General features: G+C 42.8%; 1 protein-coding gene across 2 annotated transcripts in view; it reads right to left on the reverse strand.

The window, feature by feature from the left end:
- Positions 1-2,250: 2,250 nt before the first annotated feature.
- mctp2a (multiple C2 domains, transmembrane 2a) overlaps positions 2,251-20,991 on the reverse strand; it is a 30,951-nt gene continuing 12,210 nt past the window's right edge. For both annotated transcript variants that reach the window (XM_034141586.1, XM_034141585.1), the window contains exons 18-23: positions 12,575-12,694; positions 11,458-11,499; positions 6,675-6,784; positions 6,465-6,574; positions 5,199-5,296; positions 2,251-3,068 (exon numbers count right to left, since the gene is read on the reverse strand). In XM_034141586.1, coding sequence (XP_033997477.1) covers positions 3,009-3,068; positions 5,199-5,296; positions 6,465-6,574; positions 6,675-6,784; positions 11,458-11,499; positions 12,575-12,694 — 540 coding nt within the window. In that variant the 3' untranslated portion in view covers positions 2,251-3,008. The remainder of the gene's footprint in view (positions 3,069-5,198; positions 5,297-6,464; positions 6,575-6,674; positions 6,785-11,457; positions 11,500-12,574; positions 12,695-20,991) is intronic.

Raw genomic sequence — 20,991 nt, forward strand, 5'->3', positions numbered from 1 at the left:
CAAGCGGACCAAATAACACATGCATAAGAGCTTTAACACATGTAAGTCAACGATGAGTCGTGCTTTCCTTACTTTGTCCTACTGTGAGCATTATGTCTCTCAGAGAGGAGGTCATAGAACCTTAACAGCACTGCACATGTAACAATTACTAAGGAGGTGCTGCGAATAGTGGCTTATTCAAATGAGGACGTTTTTTTTGCTATGCATCTCCTTGTAAAGCAGCACAGAACTCCGACACAGAGAAAGGGTGCAGTGTTCTCTCTCTCTGCACTTGGTAGTTTGACGCCCGCTCCGGGGCTGAACATCAGAGGAGCGGCTGCTGAAAAAACAGGTTGTATGGGTCCTTGCACACAGCCTGCCTGTGGTGCTGCCTGAAGGACTGCCATGGAAACAAGGAGTGTGACAGGCTCTGGGGGGATCCGCCACAGCTGCAGGCACTTCCTTTTTGACAGGCTGATGAAGACATCACTGCCACACCATGCACAACAACAACAACTACTGGAGAAAAAATGTGATCAGACAATGTTAACTGCTGTGTGGCTCAAATGTTCATTAGCAAGCTTGTAAAACATCCAGGGATTTTCCCCACTGCATTGAGGGACCATATTGCACAGTGACTTCCTCTGCTGAGACTCCGAGCCTCCCCAGGAGAAAATACATTGATGAATAATTCCTTAAATATGATTACACCTCTTTGAGCTTTGTGTGTTTTTGTGTGTGTATCCAATGTGTGTATGAGTAGGTATCATGAGCATTGGTGCATGCACAGCCTCCTCTGTATGATCCATTGACTATGAATGATACAGGGAACATCCAAGTCCAACCTCAGTGCCACAGATCCCAAGATCTGACAGCTTGGAGGCAGGCAACCGTATTCCCATATGACCTCTCGTAATGTCAGAGCCAGCATTTGCCTCAATGATATATCTGACACAATAATATTTCAACTCAAAATGGCTTTTCCCTAAAGTGAGTTCCTTTTAGTTGAATTTGGCTTTATGAGATATAGATGGCCAGCGCTGCAATGTGTATGTTTGCTGAAATGTCTAATAAAAAACTGCCCTGGGAGTTTTGCTTAATTGGTTTCACCTCTTGGGGACACTTCATCGGGTCTTGCCAGTGATCTGTGTACCCCACACCCCTCCCTCCGCAGCGCTGCCCTCCTCCCAGCACAGCCAAAACCAGCCCCCAAGCCCCAATGGAGCCAAGAATGTAGAAGGGTTACAGCCAGTGTGTGGGATTTAGCTCGTCAGAAGCTCAGGGTCACCTCCACACCCTCTCACTTTGAAATGGACCCCTGGTGGCAGCTCCTGGGAGATCCCAGTGATGTCTCTATCAGCCTGTCAAAAGAGATAGCCCGGGGCTCCACCAGGTCCCCCTGAGCCAATCAAACTCCTCACAAAGCACAGATGGATGCTCTTTCACCAGCGTGCTATACTGCTGAGGAGGGGGGCACCCGGCCGCGATGCTCAGTCCCCCAATCAGTCAGAACAAACTCCCATTGGTGGGGTCCAAGCCTCAGTTCAGCCCAACTTCAGTCCCAACTATGAATATTTCGAAAGAGAAATATTTGTCTACTATCAAAAAGACAGAAAGCAGGTAAAAGGAGCAATCTTCTTTTTGATGCAAACATATTAGCATTGTAAACGGGCTTTAATATAGTCTAGCCATTATGTTGAATTAGTGCAGTATGAATTGATAACATTTTAAAAAGGAACTCGTTTTTTTTCTCTTTGAGAGAATAATCAGAAATTGTGTAGAACAGATTTGCAAAAATCACAATGGCCAAAGGTGTCAATAAAAACATTTTATACGTAAACTAAATATGGATGAGAGAATTGTTAGAGGATATACTTCAACCCTCTTCTTGGAAATACTATTGTGGGGAGACTGATGGAAAAAGCAGAGTATGTGTGTGTAACCATTAGATAGGCCAGGTGATTTTAGTGGAAATGTAAAGCACTAAGTGCTGAGGATGGAGAGTACTCTCTGTGAGATGAGCTCTTTCTCTCTCATCTGGACCCTGTTATTGTGAGAAGGCAACAAAGCAATGCATTAGGAAGCACACTGGAGCCACACAGCTTTGATGTGAGCTCGGTAACCAAGGCGCAGCGGTGGCCGGTGTGTGAGCTCTGTTCCAATGGCTGTGCTGTGTAATCAGATGTGTTTACTGTGTATTCAAGTAAAGAAGTGGTGTAATCCATCCTCGCTGGAGTGCAGTTATTGAAAAAGCAAGAGCAAAAACAAGAGCAAAACTGATCACACTCTTTATTCAGCATTTCTGCTAATTCTCCATTTGATGATGCAGACATATACTCAGTAAAAATATATACACATAAAGGAAGCTGGTAATAATACACTTGCAGTACATAAATATATATTTGGTTCAAAGAGAGAATTAAGAAAGCAATATATTATATACAGGAAATCCATTCCACAAAAATAAATTCAGTACTCTGTCCTAATATTTTTAATGTGCAACTAAACATATTATTTTGATGATTATTCAAAAAATCTATTGCAAAATGTCCTTTAATTATATTAACATGGTTAAAGAAAAAAAGATCCATGGATTGTTTTTGATAAACTGCTAGGCCTGTATTAACTTAACCTGAAGGCATATTTCTTAGTTTCACCAAAGTCCCAAAAAAAACAGTGGAGGTCTAAGGTAAGCCGAGCCCGACGCTTTTCATTCCTTTTCTAAATGATATCCGAAGATGAAGGCTCAGCCTCGCAGCGCTCTCTTTTCTTTACCTCCAGGCTCGTGATTGACAGTGCCATGTGCTGGCCTCCTCGCTGCTGCAGTTCACAGCCTCTGTCAGGGGGGTGGCAAACACACAAGCCAGAGAGCGGCCGGCTGCCCCTCAGCAGCAGGGGGCAGAGTTAGGGTGGTGTGGGGGGGGGGAGGGGCTCAGGCTCTGCTGGCACTGAGGCATTGTTGTCAGGTGGGCCGCGTTGTACCGTATTCAAAAAGAAGAGCAGCCTTTCATCCAGCGTGTCCGCCAAGCTTACCTTTTCTTCCGCGGCTGGTTCTGGCTGGTGGGCGCTCTGATCGCGCTGTGCTGCACCTGTAAAAACAAACAGGAGTTTGGTCAGAGGCAGGTAATCCGAGCTCAGTGGAGCGCACGGTAATGGCTCCCCTGAGGAGAGCTGGTGCAGGGGAAAGCGAGGCGGGCTCGGCTGTAATGAATCATTTTTTAAACACAGGAGCAGAGGGGATTAATCACAGGGAGGAAGGATTTGAAGAGTCAAGGGTTCCGTACCAGCATACGCCCCCCTCATTCTGCACCACAATCACAATATTATAAACAGACATCAACTGTTGAGATGACCTGCCAGGCCAGTGAAGGAGTTGCAAACTGCATAATCACTCACTGCAAGTTATGTCCCCTGAAGAAAACTTTGTTCAAGCCTGAGAATCGTAGGCTATAAAGCGAGAGTTGTTTAAGTTACATCAGCAGACGCGTAACTTTGTTCGCAGCTTTACAGACCTAGGTGTGACTTTGATGAAAAATGGGACCTGAAATGTGACATTTGAGCTTTCAACCTCTCTTTCTTCTGCTGGTTACATGTGTAGAATTAAGCTCATGATGCAGTAGTTTCTGTCATGTTTTTTCTCCCAGAAATGTCTTGATGTTGTATGTTGTAGAATCATGTTTTCTTTGACATTCAAAAAATTAGATTCAACTGTCCATATTTTTTTCTCCCAAAACTGCCACCATAATCCAAAGACGACTGATCATAGGGTGAACTCAAAGGAGAAGAGCTGGAATTTGAAAACTTGCTTTTGAAGCATGCTTGCTGAGCTCAAACAATACGGTGAATCTGTTGACTAAAGGTAAGGACTCTATGCTAATTAGCCGGTCTCCATTATTAGAATGGGAGATGGAATGTCGGAACAAAGTGACTGCCTCCTGCATCAGAACATGAAACTGTCCTCAGAACTGACAGATGCTTCTTATTTCAGGACAGACACAGTGTTGTCAGAAGTCCCCGTTTGAGGCACACTTTGTAGATGTGCACAGGCACTAATTGCCAAGTCACATTTGCAAGAAAGACAGGAGTCAATTTTCAGCCTTTGTGTTGTTTTTGTGTCCACACCTATCTGAGGATTGAAGTTCTAAGTCAACAAAAACAAAATATGTGGACTATTGTTTTGGGTCTCCTGTGTATATGATGTTAAGGTTATTTTTCTCAGTACATAATGAAACGTACTTATGATGAATCTTAAGGGTGTTTTGTTTTTTCATGATTGGAGCTATTTTCAAGATGTAGTTTCTCTTTTAAACCAGGCTAAAAAGTATTGTTTCCATGAGATTTGAAAGTGAGTCATTTTCAAAGCTCAAACATCGTATCCCAACGGGGAAGAAGACATACAAAGGATTCTGAATCAAAATGTATTCACCACCTTGTTTTGCCAACTCAGTCAGCCAAATCTCAAACAACACAGGCTCCCTCCAACATCACAGAGGAGTCAGCAACGGCTTGCTGCAGGAGGACATCAAGGGTGCAGCAGAGAAACAGACTGGGGTGAGAGTGTCTTTCCAGATCCAGACTGTCAGGGTTTCTCGCTGAATTCAGTCTGGCGAGTTACCTGGGAGATGAAGGCGCTGTGTGGCACTTCATTTCCTGGCCGAGCAAAATCCTCAGTCAGAGAACAGCGAGCGCCCAGCACCACTTACAACAGCCTGACAGCTCTCCTCAGCTCTGTGATGTAAATGCAAATGACATATCAGCCATGGCTAATATGTAATCACATATGGCACCCGGCAAGAGGACTGGGGCTCACGTCTACATTAATTGACTCCACCACCCAGAAGTGACTGAGGCCACATCAGAGTTTCTGCGCTGACACAACAGCCAGAGACGTCAGGAGCCCTCCGCCGGCCCTCGGCCAATCACCACATTTAATGTCACAGCGCTTCAATCAGACAGGCAAAATTGCTAATAACGGGCGAGGCTGCAGCAATATGGCTGAGGACGGATCTGAGCATCTCCTCACTCAGGCAATGCGACGACAACATGGAGCTGAACTGAGGAATAATTGGGCCGGGGCTGCTTTAAAGGCGAGAGTCCATTAATAATCAAACAAAGCCAGAGGATATATTTCTGCAACACTTGGGAATTCTGGTACAGCAAATAATGCGGCCATCTTCAGGGAATTCCTTCCCTATCTGTATGTAAAATTGGACCCTTACCTTTTGAACATCAGAAGGCACCCTCTTGAGGAAATCCAGTATTTCATTATTGTCAATAGTATGTGGGTTGCGCAGCCTCTTGGTAAATTTATTAACGCCTGTGAAAACAAGAACACATTAATAAATAAAAAGGTGTCATAACAACCAGCATTAATGACAGCGTAAAAAGTTACACTAATGAAAAGAGTTTTGTAACCTTATCTAGGTATAAAGTTTAGTAACTGCATTATATGATGCCGTTTCAATTGATCCATTTCAGTCAAACTGAATTAAAGCCAGACCAATCCAATAGAGATGGATATGGATACAGCAGTACGTAATCAATTACAGAAGACAAATAATGATAGCTCTAGTTTGAAAAAGAGCCAAAGATTCATAAGAAAATGTTTCTTCACTTTTGTTTGCTTCAATCTGATCATTTATAGCACATCTATATTTACTTTGCACATGGCTGCACACCACAGAGAAAAAAACAACATCTCTGGGGTCCTGTAATGGGACCATTATATTCACAGCTTGGTACTGCCTGTACCTCAACATGCAGACAAAGAACCTAAGGACTTAAATATGTGCAAGCAACTTGAAAGGCTTGCCTTGCAACCACTGAGATGGGGGTTAACTGGGGAGGCAGAGGAGTGTCTCCGACTGTGTGTTTTTTGTTTGATATGATGGTTTTTTGGTATTGATTGTGTTGAAGGCAGTGTGGAAGTACAGTGGTTGTGGGCTTACAGCTGGAGGAGGAGAGCCTGTTAAGGGCAGCATATCTCCCTGACCACTGAGATGGCTGTCTATTCTGTATGACTACAGCAGATAATGAGAGGCTAGACCAGGAGCCTACAGACTGCCCAAGGACATCATGTATTATATACAGCTTGCTACTCTACCTCTGCTTTGTTTGCACACAAACCTTAGGCCTCGCCTCTGCTACATCAGCCCACACTGAGCAGAGAAATCCGCTCAGCTGTCTGATCCCTGTGCTTCTGCAGAGGTGTAGGCATGGCACAGTTCTTAAATTACTGCACTTCATTAAATCAAAGATGTGCAGTAAGGAAGATTGAATAAGTGTTGTATTTTTGCTACTATGCTAAGGGCGTCAATTTTAATACAATTTGTGAGGAGAGTTTAGTCACAGTAATGAAGCATTTATCAAGAAACAAATGGTGGGAGTTTGTATTGCCCAATACGATTTTAGTTTTGCAAAACATATTTTATGTTTTCATTCAGAATTGTAAGAAATAACTAAGAGTTTTTAGATGTTGAACTTACCCCATATCAGCACGATATATCGAAAAGGGATATAATACAACAGTGCTGTTGTCACAAACAGCATCAGGAAGGCCATGCACGACAGGAATGGGACAGACCAGTTGAATATGCTTTAAGAGAATAATGGTGTCAGATTCATGCGAAATTATATAAACAAACAAAATTAATTAATTCAAAAAGAAGTATGATTAATATGAAATGTGAAATTACTTCTTGATTCTCTCTCCGATGTTTGCGATTTCCTCCAAAACGTTCTGGACAACCAGCACTACTTCCTGCACCATATGTATCTTATCCATCAAACCTTTCTTCCCAGATTCCTGAAAAAGGAGCCAAAAAAAAAATGCACAGACACTGATGAGGTACGCTGTATGTCAATTGTTGGGCAGGGTAGACAAAGAGCAGTTTATCTAAGCTCTGCTATTATGTGTGATTTATCTATTGAATGGCCCATAATGAGCAAACACTGTACATCTTCAGACTATGCGTTTGAAGATGAGACAGACTCAGTGCTCAGAAGCTGTTCTGTGGACGGCTGAGAGATTTTTGCTTTTGTCCGCCACACACAATAGAGCTGTTGCACAAGTGCCGCACAATCAAGACTCTCCGGTAGATGAAAAGTACACAAAATGGCCAACCGCAATCAGGCGGATTAGACGACCTAGACAAGAAGAGCAGGGGCCTCGAAACGCAGGAAAGATTCCTATCCAGCAGCCCCGCACAGGACAAGTTTGAACATGTTTTTTCAGATCTGTCAGGCCAGGCTTTCTTACCTACTCAAACACTTTCCCTGCCTTAGAAAAAAACGTCACGTTGAATAGAACGCCGGTTGGATGTGTAAACTCTTTCCCTCTCATGACTCTAGCCCTCCTTACACATGAGTTATTATTTGCTTTTAATGCACTTAGATAATAATGACTGTGTGTAGCAAAGCAATAAGTCAACATTTGAGGGGGTTGGAGGGTCTCAAAATGAAATAAATGTGATCACATCAAGGCAAGAATTGTGAAGCCTTCCAACGGCAGAGGAGTGACTCGAGATAACACAAGTAACACAAGCTAAAGAGGGCTGAGAGGCCTCACATCAAAAGGAGGAAATAATGACAGGAATGATGACAGAGGGCGGGAGAGGAAGAGTGAGTGGGAGAGGGGGGATGAGAGTGTTGGGGGAGGGCGCTCTGATGGACCCTAGCAGGAGGCTTGGGGATGTCTATATGTTTATGTTACAAGTCAGCCGAAGCCGCAGCCTGTGTGCATTGACAGGGTCCAGACAGAATGCCTTTATCAGAGCTTCATGAGGCGGCCCCTGGGAAAACATGCACTGCCAGCACAGAGAGACTCCCCACTGTCAGGCCCACTCTTCTCCACGAAAGGCGCAGGAAGAGAGCAATTCCCACACTCGCAGTGCCTCCCCCACTGGGCTCGGATCTGGACAGACACTGGAGGCCCAGCACTGTCCAAAAAAGGAAAAACGATCACAAATATGCTCCTTTTGAGATTAACATCTCATGGTCTGATCGTGGGGAAAGAGGACTATCTGTGTTTATACATCATCATCCTGCACTCTGCAGCTTTGGGGGGGCTGAGCAAGCCTTCATGCGTGTCCTTTACTCCACATCAGGTGTTAATTGAGCTCTTTATCCAAAGTTTAGTTTGAAAGCGGGGAACACTGTTAGAGTCTGCTAAAAGCCATTACAATCCGTGCCAGCGAGCACCTGATGGACGCACAGAGCCACACTTTGAGAAATGATAGCTCACTGCATATGGAGCCTCATCAGTGAGGCTCACATTCCTTTTTACATTTCCATTTAAACACGACCAAATTACATGATTTAGAATTCAAATCTAATAAGAGATATGAAGCATTTTCTAAATGCACTGAATACACATGCAAGGTAAATTTAGCCAGAAATAAAGCTCCAGCAGGAGAAAAGAGAAACCATTTTGGCTTTCATTTCTAAAGGGAAAACAGACAAATAGATGTACTCTGAAGTACACATCGAGAGGCAGAGCTCTCGTGATTATCATTATTCATGTGCTTTAAGATTCTTGAACTCATCCTTAGCGACCAAAACTAAATTCCTTCTTACATTAATCATTTGATGATATTCTTTATCTTTGTTCATTTCTCTTTCAGCAAGAACATGAGTGCAGAGAAAATAAAAATAAATAAAAGATCTCCTTCTGAAATGGAACAGGATGAGTGAGCTGGAGATGGACTAAATGAATGCTAAATGTCTGCTGATTAGAAACCCTGTGTGAAATCATATTCTCATTTCCAATAAAATTGTCAAAGCTTGCTTTTAAGGTGCGGTAATGGAGAACCAATTTGATCTCCTCCACAAAAGGTAAACATACTCTCACAGACATGTGGGCTGTTATCAAAGGCTGGAGGAAAAAAGCTCATTTAGCATCGCTCTAATTAGAATAAACGCTGCCAAATTTGAATTCTCTGACTAGATTTTTTTTTCTAGTGACTTTTTTGACAAAGATAAGAAGTGCATCTAAATGAAAAACACCTGTGTTCCAGGCAAATTATCTCACATGCAGCTAAAATAAGATACTAAACAATTTGCAAGCATAAAACACAGGAAAGCTCTCAGAGGCTTGAATGTGTTTGGGGTGGGGGGGGGGGGCATGTTCGGCACACCGCAGATCATGACATGGACAGTCTGTCCGACTGGTGTGTTCAAGGAGACCCAGCGGTGACAGTGGACTATCGGGTGAGAGATGGAGTAACCCCCTAGCCCAGTCTAGCACCCCCACAACTACATCCTCTCCCTCCCCTCCCCCAAAACTCCCCAGGGCTAGGCTCTCGGAGCAAGTCAACCCCAGACCCACACTGGCAGCCGGGGGGCACTGAAGGGGCCGTTTCATCTTCCCTTTTCATTTCTATTGGAGATCTATGGACTTGTTTTGCCTCTCTGTTTCTTTATGTTATGATTAAATATTGTCTATCTGCACAATTGATACCTAAGGCCAAAGGGAAGTCACTTTGCCCACACATAATTTGTAAGCTGCCTCCTTCCCCGAGGACAGATTTGTTCACAGGCAGAGAATCTGTTCTGTATTATCCTGGTGTAACACTGCCTTGCCTTTCGTGTCTCTTTAACGTCATGCTTTCACATTTTTGCCGCTCTGTCTAAGGTTTAAATATTTCCTTCCTCAAGGGGGAAAAGGGGGATAAAAACACATTTGAGTGGTAATCATAACCTTCTCAGAGGAAAAGCCTTTATTCACATGTTAGAGGGAAGACTAGGGTAAAAAAGGAAAAGCTTTGAAGTCATCACATTTAACACTGATCACTCTTTAACCCCAAATATTTGTAAAGAAGACTTTGATAGGAGGTGTAAAGCTACACTGCTTGATCTAACTGCATGATCTCACATTCAAGTGACAGCGAGACCATAACAAGACTTTCAAAAAAGCCACTTTAAATTAAAGCTGACAGCTTAAAACAAACATGGGTGACTGGTTAATTAGCAAATGAAAGGAGATATTTCATTTCCTCTGAGTGTGAAAGGGCTTAGGGAGGCTCATGGAAAACCTTTCAAAAAGCTTTAAGAGTTCAGAAACACATGCAGCATATTGAGAGACTCTTAAACCTCTCTAAAGACACTGCCATCTTCTGAACTAAAAAGTAAACATTCCTCTATTATATATTGAGGTGTCAAGGTAAAGACAAATGCAAAAACAGTCTGTATAGCAATGATATTAAATGCAGTGCATAAATGTAATCCTGCTCGATTCAATATTCATAAATACACAGATATTCGGTGTCACTGTTGTTTGTTTAAGCACCAGTTTGCCCGTTCCAAGCAATGATAGCAAGGCGGCTTCCCACTCTGTGCAGACATATCATGCGGGTTTCATCTGTGAATTAGCCCATCCTTTCAGACAGGATTTGGTGGATGTGCCTGTGTTTTTAAAAGAAGCTGGCTTTTTTCATAGCCTCAGGTCATCACAACAGAATATATTGAGCGCATTATGGATATGAATCCTGGGCCTAGACACGCAGCACAAGGGTCATTGCTTGGAGGCTTTGCGTTAGCTCCACACTTCATTGCCATAAAGCAATAATACACATCCCTGTTAACTCTTCCTTCTTTACAGAAAAACAGTGGGATGAGTGTAATTGAATATTATGTGCTGCGGGGAAGTATAATTTTCAGGCTACTTAAAGCTTTCCTGTTGTTTTGTTTTTCAAGAGAGACGCTAGAGAGATACATTAATAAACATTATCATTTATGACTTCTCACAAACGAACACGTTAGAATGACTGATAACTTTTTGGAGCAAAGTTAACTGCTGTTATTTTACTTTGTTAATTTGTTCTGGTAGTAAAAGGTTATTCTCAACACAACTATCCTATTTAGAAAATGATAATACAAAAAAAAAGAATCTATAGATTTTAGCCGCAACAACCGTGCAAAATCTAATTGACGGTGCTGTTTGGATTTAAAGATTTTCAAAGTAGTATCTCTCCGGAGTGAATTTATAAAGTGACTCTGAATACCCAGAGGAACAGGATAAAGATCTACACGCTACAAATGCTTCAAAGATGTTGCCCTCATTTAGGATGCATGAAATATTTCTATTCTCAGTCTGAAAATAGCTTCTGAGAAGTAACTTTCATAGTGACAATGCTAAAAGACTGAATAGAATCAGTATGGCTCTTTGGTATAACAATTTTAAGAAAAACATTTTCTTAATTTGTATAAGAATAATAAAAACTATTCTGAACCGGGTATTTGTAGCCACCAAAGGTAATGCAATTAGATTTAACCTTGATTCATGATTCAGAAATAAATATTAGCAGGGTCCACGCTTTAATTGATTTTGCCCACAAGCTTTTGAGTAAAGTTTCCAACCCTCTGTGTTTATGGAAATCCATAAAAATATATATTTTTGTAAAAATTGAAAACTGAAAAGCGATAACATTCCACCAAAACATATTATCCCTTCAAATGTTTAAAAAATACAAAATAAAATACCTTCTCGTCTTCCTCTTCTTCGTCACCCATGCTCATGTTCACCTAAGAGAAAATAAAGGGTAGAGGGTGATTTCAAACGAACGGGACATGTGGGCACTGGAGCATTTTTAACAAACACCTAGTAATGAAATTTTCTTTGAGTACATTCACCCCTATTGGGAGAGGCTTGTTTCCATAGAGACTGCATCACAGGGGTGACCTCACACAAAAGCAGAGGTGAAAGAGGGCCTTCCTCACAAGAGCACTGTCACACCAAAGCAATCTCATTTCTCCACAACATAAGCACACAGAAAAACAGAAAGAGGACAAAAAAAAAACACATTTAATTTGGATGCTGTTGCCTAGATCACTTTATATCAAGTCATCCCTGACCCCAATGTGGTGCACACTGTGACATTGCCTGGGAACAGAGCTGTGTCACTGCCGGCCAGAGGGTCACAGAGGGGTGGCCGTGTCTCAACACTGGATATGAGGGTGAGCCTGGGCTTTAACATTGCCCGGGGAAGGCATCTTTGCCAGCAGCCATAAACACAATCACCGGGCTGGGGATGTTGTTTTGGGGAGGGGGTGTGAGCAGGCCAGGCCCGCGGCCGGCCGGTGAGGAGGCTTTACAACACAGTGAAATTGGGGGGCAGTCAGAAGTGTGAACAGCATTAACCTTCACAGACAAGTGTAGGGCGACCAGCATTTACACAACAGTAGATAGAGATAGTTGTACGTTTGTAGAGAACTATAGTCCTGCATTTACAGATGTGATGAGACTCAACAGACTATAGGCTAAACATACATTTACAGTGATATCATTTTAGTGGCGTCTTACTGCTTGGTGATTTAATAGGCCTCTGGAGAAAATGTAGAAACTAGCTATAAAACATATGGAATACTGCTTCAACTGGCTGCACTGCGAGGTGCTTTTTATTGCCAAGTATTATCCAGTGTACATGCAAGTGTTAATTGACATTACTGTAAAACTGCTATTTGCCCAACGTGTGCCAAAAGGATTTGATTCCCTCAGGGGTTGACCAGAGGTGGGTTACCATACAGATTGAATTTGCACTGTAACAGCATGCATCAACAGATGTGTAAGGATGAATACTGAAGAGTCCTCATCACTCACCAGGTCCTGGTTGGAGCTGGCCTTCCCTGCAGAGATCTGGAAGTAGTGCCAGCCAATGAGCAGCAGCAGGAAGAGGGGCAGCATGAAAAGCTCCCAGTGCCACACCGTCACAAGGAAGATCTGAGAAGACAGGACATGACAGTATAACGCAAAGCCAATCACACTGTAGCAGGAGCTCAGCTTTCAAATCTCAGCAAGCATGTTCCCGAAACAAAATATATAATAGATTTAAGCACGTCCTAAGTCTCATGATAAGTACTACAGACTGTAAAGCCTCTGAGATTTACAGTCGATGGCAACAGATTTTACTCTTAGTGGTTTGAAAGTAACAGACATTGAGGGACAACTTTTAATACGTTGAAATCCTATTTATATACACCAATAACACAGCGCTGGCAGAGCGCCTTACGGCAGAACAGGAAGTATGACATGGATAGGCATGGTATGCTGTCTTTTAACTAGCACATCAAATCCTCTTAGATTCGGAGGCAGCGAGACTCTCCGATGAGACGCATATGACAACTGGAGAAGCATTTGCAACATTTACCCCCTCCGTGGCGCTGATACTGAGAAAAGCCAAGACCCCTGGTAGAAATAAGATGGATCACACTGAATGAGTAATCCCTCATAATTCAGTAAAGGAGTGGTGCTAAGCACGTTGCACAACACCCACTGCATTTCACAGCAGAGCACTAATTGGACGGCTGCATTTAAAACCATTTAGTGACAGCCTAATGAGTCTGTCTCCAACTGAAAGTATCAGGAAATGTGAGGAGGATCACACCAGCCAGTTGACAAGGATGAAATAAAAATGTCCCCCACAGCAAGTGGAATCTTAAAATCTATTATAGTGTGATTTCGAGCAGACATATGGTGCGCTTTTATTTACCACAGACGTCTTTAACAATGTACATTTGTCCTCACGCTTTACATATGTTTTCTAAAACGAGTGCATACTTTCCAACATGCTAATTTCCTAACAAGTTTTTAATTTTTACAAGTTTATTTCAAAGGTTGAGTATAACTGCTAAGCGGTACTCACACGATAGCAGCAATGTGCAGTCTAGGCTCTAAAAGCTTGAGGCTGCCTCGACTATGAACAATATGTTCGAGTTAAGCCTGAGACAGGATGTGAACCATTGGGGCCTTCAGGCTTCAATAGCAGGCCTGTAAACAGCAGACTGCTCCTGTCAAAGCGACCATACAGAGTCCCTGTACGTAGCTCTGGGGGCCGGTCTACCTACTGCAACACCAGGCCTCGGTTCAAACGGCCACCAGGGAAACGTGAACCATGAGTAATGCCGACAACACTGTGGTGTTACTGCCCTAGGCTTCACCACCGTTCTGCCTATTATCCCCCAATACAACCTGGGAGATAGTGGATGAACCGAAGCGACATGCGGAAACACAGCGGGATGACCAAGGAATACAGAATTTAACAAATGTTATACAGTAGTTATTTTTTTATAAAGGCTCATTTGAATTACATATGCAGCAACAAACTGGAGCTAGTGGGGGATACAAAAAAAATAAAAAGGTAAACAATGAATATGCATGATGTGCAGAGGTAGCTGCAGTACATCTCCTCTCTGTTATGAATAACCTACGTCATGTGTTGTCACCTCAGCTCCCATGAGGCAATTCTAAAGCGACGCTCCCCTCACCCCCGAGGAATTCAGCTGGCTGGCGGACAGGTAGCTTGTCATATTCCCAGTATTCTTATAAAAAAGAGGTAAGAGAAGGGGGGAGAATGTGCCTGGAAACTGACATGAGCCCAGCAGGAATGTTGAACCTCCTTGCCCTCCCTGCAAAAGCTGCTACATTAACCACTAAAGTCTAATTGCTTGGTCTCTGTCTTCCTGTGCAAGTCAACAGAGGGAGCCAATTCATTTCCGCCCAGGGAGCCGGCAGAGAGAATCTGTCACAGGTATTCATAATCGCCCACTAATGCAAATTTCTGCTCACCGCGTTCTGGCTCAGTGGACAAGATAAAAGCCTACAGAAATACAATGCCTTGTGTCTAAACTGAGTGCTTAAATGAGGGTATAAACCAAAACTGTCAGAAATATCTTCTCAATTCCTCCCTCATGGTATGTCAGCCCATGTGTTCGGGATTTACATGCTTTTTTAACACCAATAAAAAAGATGGGAGAGAAACATCTGGGAAAATCTCTCAGATTCCTTCACTCAGGTGCACAGACTGAGACTTTACCGTCAGACATCCCGCAGTAATGAGCAGAGGCAGGACTAAACCTTCCCCTCGTCTCCCCACATTCTCCAGAGTTTCTGTGAAATGGAGACAGAACTAATTCCCCACTAAGTGGTTTATGTTTTATTAGCAAGCAGCTGGGTGATTAAAGGACGTGTTGGACAAAGTGCAACCTTTCAGGCGTGAGTGTAAATTTGTATGAAAAATAATCCACATTTTAATTGTCATCAAAGAGGCTCTGTTTCAGTTTTAAGGGCGTATTTGTTTATCCTTCAACAAATTACGCATGACAAGTAAAACCTTGAACTTTTTAAAGACGACAATGCTAATAATATGTTGCACGAGTGGTAAGACAGTCATTTATTTAACCAAAAAGGCCATAAAGCAACAAACAAAAGCAAGTGAGGTAATAATGAATGATATACCTGAGCATTTAGGTGTACACACAGCAGAATTGGATAACGAACGACTTGTAATTGAACAAGTGTTAGTGTGTATGTCTGGGAGGAGTGTCTCTAATGTAGGAAAACTCCCTTGACAAACACCATTTAGCTGAAAAATGTCCGTATGATTATGCACTGGGTGCCTAGGGAGAAAAAAAGAATGAATTAATAAAACTATTAGCACGCGGTGGAGTAGATGATGGAGATGCACTCTCCTTAGCCACCTGTAAGCGCTTGGAGAAGGGGGCAACCCTGGGCAGAGCAATTCTGCCAGCAGGGTTAAGAACAGCCTGACAGATTTGTTTTATAGTGCCATTAATATGATTCCACTAAATGCATTCTTCGCCTTCTCATGCAGATCCCCTGGCCAGCAGAATCTAGGACCTAATAATAAAGCACTCAGCGATTAAAAGTGTGAATAAAATAACTTAAAGCTGAGCAAGCATGGCAGCTCCCACCACCCACACTCTCCCAGGAGAGGAAAGGGGATCGTAGCAGGAACAAAGGGACAAAGACACCCTCTAAAAGAGTTTCTACCATCCTGTAAATTGATTAACAGAGGAGGGGGTTGCCCAGTTTAACAACCCAAACCACTGAGTGGCAGACGTACCACCAGACTGCAAGGCTGCCAAAAGATCTTCCTATACACTACAGCAGATAACAGGCTGTAAATATAGACATCACATCAGTATTACACACATAATACTGTTGATGAGCCAAATTAATTTAATGTTACAGCACGTGTGGTCATCCACTATCACAACTGTACCAAGCCAACAACTAAAAACAGCTATTTGTTTAGTGTACTCCATTTCAAAAATACCCTTATTTTTTAAGACTTTGTGCAATCCAAAAACACGAAAGATTTAATCTTGGCTGTGTCTTCACTACTCCCTTTCGATGCACTCCACTTGGAAAGCTAAACAAAGCGAGGAGAGCGCCAGGCAGCATTATGAGGGTCAGTCATGGGGGCCATGGACGGATGCCAAATTACATGAACATATACTGAAAGAGTTTAACAAGAATGACTACAGGCTGCAGGGTTTGTGCGTGGTTGTCTGTGCCGGTAAGTGTGTTTTATGGACAGAAAAAGGCCTTAATCTGCATGCGTGACTTTGTGCAAACATGTGATTTAGAAATATTAAGAAAATAAATTAAAATGATTATTTGAATAGAAAATAGGAACCTCTACAAAACCTTGAATAACCTGATAGAGATGGTCTTTTTCTGGGTGAAGTCAAGGGCAGTAAAATTAATCTGCATTACTTCCTCAATTAAAATACAAAAAAGGAGATTAATAATGAATCAAAGGCACAAGCAGCAGCTCAGCACATGCAGGTCTCTTTTTTTCTCAGCCCGCCTGAAACAGAGTCTGGCTGAGGGCTTATGTTGGGGACAGGAACGGCAGGCTTTAAAGTAGCTGTAAACGCAGAGCAATGAGACATGTAATTTGTGTTGAGCTTGGGCCAGTGTGGGGACAGGCTTTCAGGGGGTGTCGGAGGCAGAGGAAGCACAGATAAGATTTCTCTTCAGGGCAGGTAGAGTGTGTAGGCAGCCATGGTGCTCTGAGCTAACGCTGAATAAATATTTCACATACGCTCAGCTCAAGCCTTATCGACTGGGGGGGGGAGAGAAAGAGGGAGACATAGCAAGAGGGGGAGAAAGACCGGAGTGAGGGCAATAAAATAGGAAATCTCATGTCCCTCTTCAGCGGGATGAAATCAGTCATAACAGTACTGGAGTGTGATGCAATTCACGATTCAATTCTTAAATCAAATACAGTAGAGCGTACAGTACGTAGATATTTACAGCTCAAGTCAGTTTTGAATTTGTTAACAATTATTACTATTATTTTGTTAAATCATAGCTCAATAAATAGCAACAAAACTGCATATTTGTTTCTATGAAACCATAGCTATAAATAAGCATTAAGATTTATATTCCGTGGTTAAATTCAAAACTAAAATTAAATTATGAAAATTGTGTCATGGTCTTATTTCAGTTATTTCAGTGGTCACACATTTGTTCTTATAATTTTGAAGAGGCAACTGAATAAAATGCCTCCCTTTTTAAGGCTGCATGCAGAGAGCAGTACGATAGATATAGCGGCTCTTTATCAGCGCTCTGAGTTAGAGGAGCCGTGTGAGGCAGAGCATTAGCATGTGCTCACAGGGCAGCTCTGGCCGTTGTCTCCCCGCCTGTCTGACACATGCCAGGGCCAGAGTAGCGCCGGTACGAGGCTGGAGCAGGGCAGTCAGCGGGGCCCCGTGGTGCCTGTCAGTGGTGGCTGCACTGACCCTGCACTCCGGCACTGGCCACTAGTGTTTAATCCGTGTCGGGAGCGTTAACACTAAGCGACCTCCTGGGTGACAGATCTGCCATGCGAGCCTTTCCCCCTGAGGAGGTGGGGAGGGAGTGGCATGGACTCTCTCTCCCTGTCAGCTCAGCTCACACGCACATTAACGCGCCGGGGCCAAGACCGGCCCCGAAACAGCCACACACAGGGGCCGACAGGTCGCTGCCTCAGCTGCCTGGGGAAAAGTGTCCTCTGTGACTAGGAAGGTGGCGAGTATGTTAAAGGCAGTCATTATAATATGGCACACACAAAGGGGTTAAACACAAAGCATACATGAAAACACGCATAATATGAAACGCCTTAGTACAGCAGATGCACAGATAAAACCTCTAGACGATTATTCAGTGCAGTCAGCTTTTATACATCTAAGGAACGCTTTTCTTGTTTGTACTAAATAAAACCTTCATGCTTTTTATAAACGCTAAATAAAAATGATGAATTTGGTCAGTTTAAATTGCATCAAATGATTTCTTAAAACTGAAATCAATGTCCCAAAACATTTAAAAAACAGGAACCATTTCCAGCCCTAATGAAGTGAATATTAACACAGAAAGCTTATTATTCCCACTAATAAGGGGACATGTTTCAAGGTTACACGCTGCATACAGCCAACCTCAAGAGCTGTCCACTGACACACAGCCATTCAGTGCAGATAAATGATAATGTTGTGATAAACTTTAAGACACTGCTGAGCAGTTTGCAAGTAGCCATCGACTTACATTAAATATGAATAGAATAGACTCAAAACAATGAATACACACATCCCCATCACTGTCACTTTCTTTTTTTACTAGACACATTCCCACTACCCAGTCTGTGAGAACTCCCACTGCCACAGAGATGGAGAGTGTAACCCCCATGAGACTGAAGAAACCCACTCCTTTAGAACCTCAAACTTTTTCAAACAGAGAGAAAACAGATGCAGAGCGAAAACAAGGAGACGATTCACAGGCGTGCAGTCCTCTCGCTGTTCTCACAAAAGCTCGGCCACACTGCAATGCAGTAAACCACAAATAGGCAGATCCAAGACTCACAAAGCATCTCATTTTCAGGGACAGTGTTAACAAGAACAATTATGACAACTCTGATTATAGCTTTGATCTCGGCCGGGCTGGTGTTCTGGTTAATGGCCCCCACTGCTGCGGCTCCACACAGGTGGTCTCCGGAGACCTCTGGAGCCAGATCTGACCCTGTCCTGCCCTCATCGGGAGAGACGATGATTTTATCAGCCTCCCCAAAAAAAAAGTGCCCGTCGCAGCTGCCAAGTGTGTTTACAGCTGCATCGCATCAAACATTCATCAAATGCCATCTTTACAGTGTGTGATGTGAGGCAATCAGCATTTCACAGGCTGTCAAATGATGTCTAAAGCGGTTGCTACCTGGCACTTACAAAAAGAAAACGGTTCAAATACTCACATGAGGTATACAGGTTCCTTTCTAGTCTAACTCCTGACAGATGAGGTACCTCATAAGTTAAAATATTAATTCTACTTAAATACTTAAAGCGGTCTAATGACAGCAAAGCTCAAAATCAGCTTTCAAGTGTAAATTATCCTTTTTCTTTCATCCATTTCATCAAAATCAAAATTGCTCTCAACTTTAAACTTCTGAAACAGATTAATTTGGCTGGCTAATACATGCTCATTTAGCTTCTTATAGTTTTTTTTTTGTACTTCTTTTTTGTGCAAGAAACTTCTGTCTTAGTGTAATGCACAGAATGGAGGATTTCACTCCAAGTTGTTCCCACGAATGGCTCCTGTTGGGAAAAGTAACTGATCTACTTGGTGCCTCTTTTTACATTTCCAGCAGTGCTGTAGCTCCATCTACAGGTCCTATTCTTGTGTGCAGCAAAGAACTCTGGGTGACCCCTCTGCAGTCACTGCTGATGTATAGCACATTCATCTCAGTCTTAGTGAAAAGCACATCTAAAGGCCGTTATTTTATGAAGATTTTAGCTGTCACATTTCCTCTCTCTCAGAGAAAGAAACATGCCGTTGTCAAACTCTCGAAAAGCGCAGATCCTAGGCTCATTACTGTAGCATAAACAAGGAGAGGGACAAAATTCTTGTTTATATTTCCGTTCACTGATGAAAATGTTTATGAGGATTTGCCAGAACTTTGTTTAAATGTGTGAGAAATATTTTTTTCTTTGTTACATTACCTAATTAGAGAGATCCTATTTTAAAACTGCTACACACACTGGTGGAAAAATCGAAGGCGACTTCAAACGATACGGACTCTGCTGATGAGACTGCACTAACAAAACAAGTAACCCTCCTGCACTCGCAAACAGTGACAATCCTGCAAACCTTTCTATTCCTCACATACTAACACTCAGTTGCAGAAATACACCAAATAAACCGTCAATCTGTAAATGCTACCTTTATATGTTCCTGGATGTGCAGCTTTCAGATTGCCACTCATGTGAGAAAAGTTATCTTGATATGAACAAAGAAGATTTCTCACTTTTTTACCCCATTCCCATCCACTTAGTTAACGTGAAACAGAGCAGTGATCCCTCATAGAAAATGTGAATACCTTACACACCACACACCAACAACCACTTCATAATGCATACATGAATCTACATAAACAGGATACAAATGTAGACTGCATGCTGTGTGGAGGTCAGAAAAATGGCCTGTGGGACTGAGTGATATAATGGCTAAGTATTCCTGGTAAAGCACTACGTGAGCATCCCGCAGTCCCAGTAGAAACCACAGCAGCGGTAATGCATTACAGGATGTATATGGTGTAAAAGGGTAGGACCGGTATGCCTGCTTGATAAATAATGTATTGTAATGTATATTAACGCTAGACCCACCACTGCAGCGTTTCCTACCGGCATACCCTGAGAAGCCCTGCGCTGCCTGCCACAGTGGAAAAGAGCAGACACTAGTGGTATAATTATGCACATCTGAGAGGCAAGCAGAGGCCATCTGTCAATGTCTGAATCAGTTACCTTATTACCACTGCCTAAAGATATAAAGATAGGAGTGGGAGCTGCTTTCATTAAGGCACATGGTGGCATGCTGCTTTGGACAGCTCCAAACACTAACTTAATTGCAAATGATGACTTGGAGGAGGAGGAGGAGGAGGAGGAGGAGGAGTGGCTGTACAGAACCCACCTTTGGAGTGGGCAGGGGCACGGGTGTAGATAGCGGCATGGCCCCACGCTTGTAATGACTGTCAGTCAAGACCTTGTTGTTTCCCTGGCTGACCAAAGTTCAGAGTGTTTCCGGCTACTATCAATTACTTGCAATACAGACATGTGATTTGCATGTTTTACTGTGTGCTCGAGAATATAATAACTCATTGAAAAAAACATAACTTTTCACTCGTTGAACTCTCAGTCTGCTGGTGAGTGGGTGATGAATGCACAGTGGCAGATTCTGTTTGTGCGGATCTC

This window comes from Trematomus bernacchii, unplaced genomic scaffold (genome assembly GCF_902827165.1).
Source record: "Trematomus bernacchii unplaced genomic scaffold, fTreBer1.1, whole genome shotgun sequence".
NCBI lineage: Eukaryota > Metazoa > Chordata > Actinopteri > Perciformes > Nototheniidae > Trematomus > Trematomus bernacchii.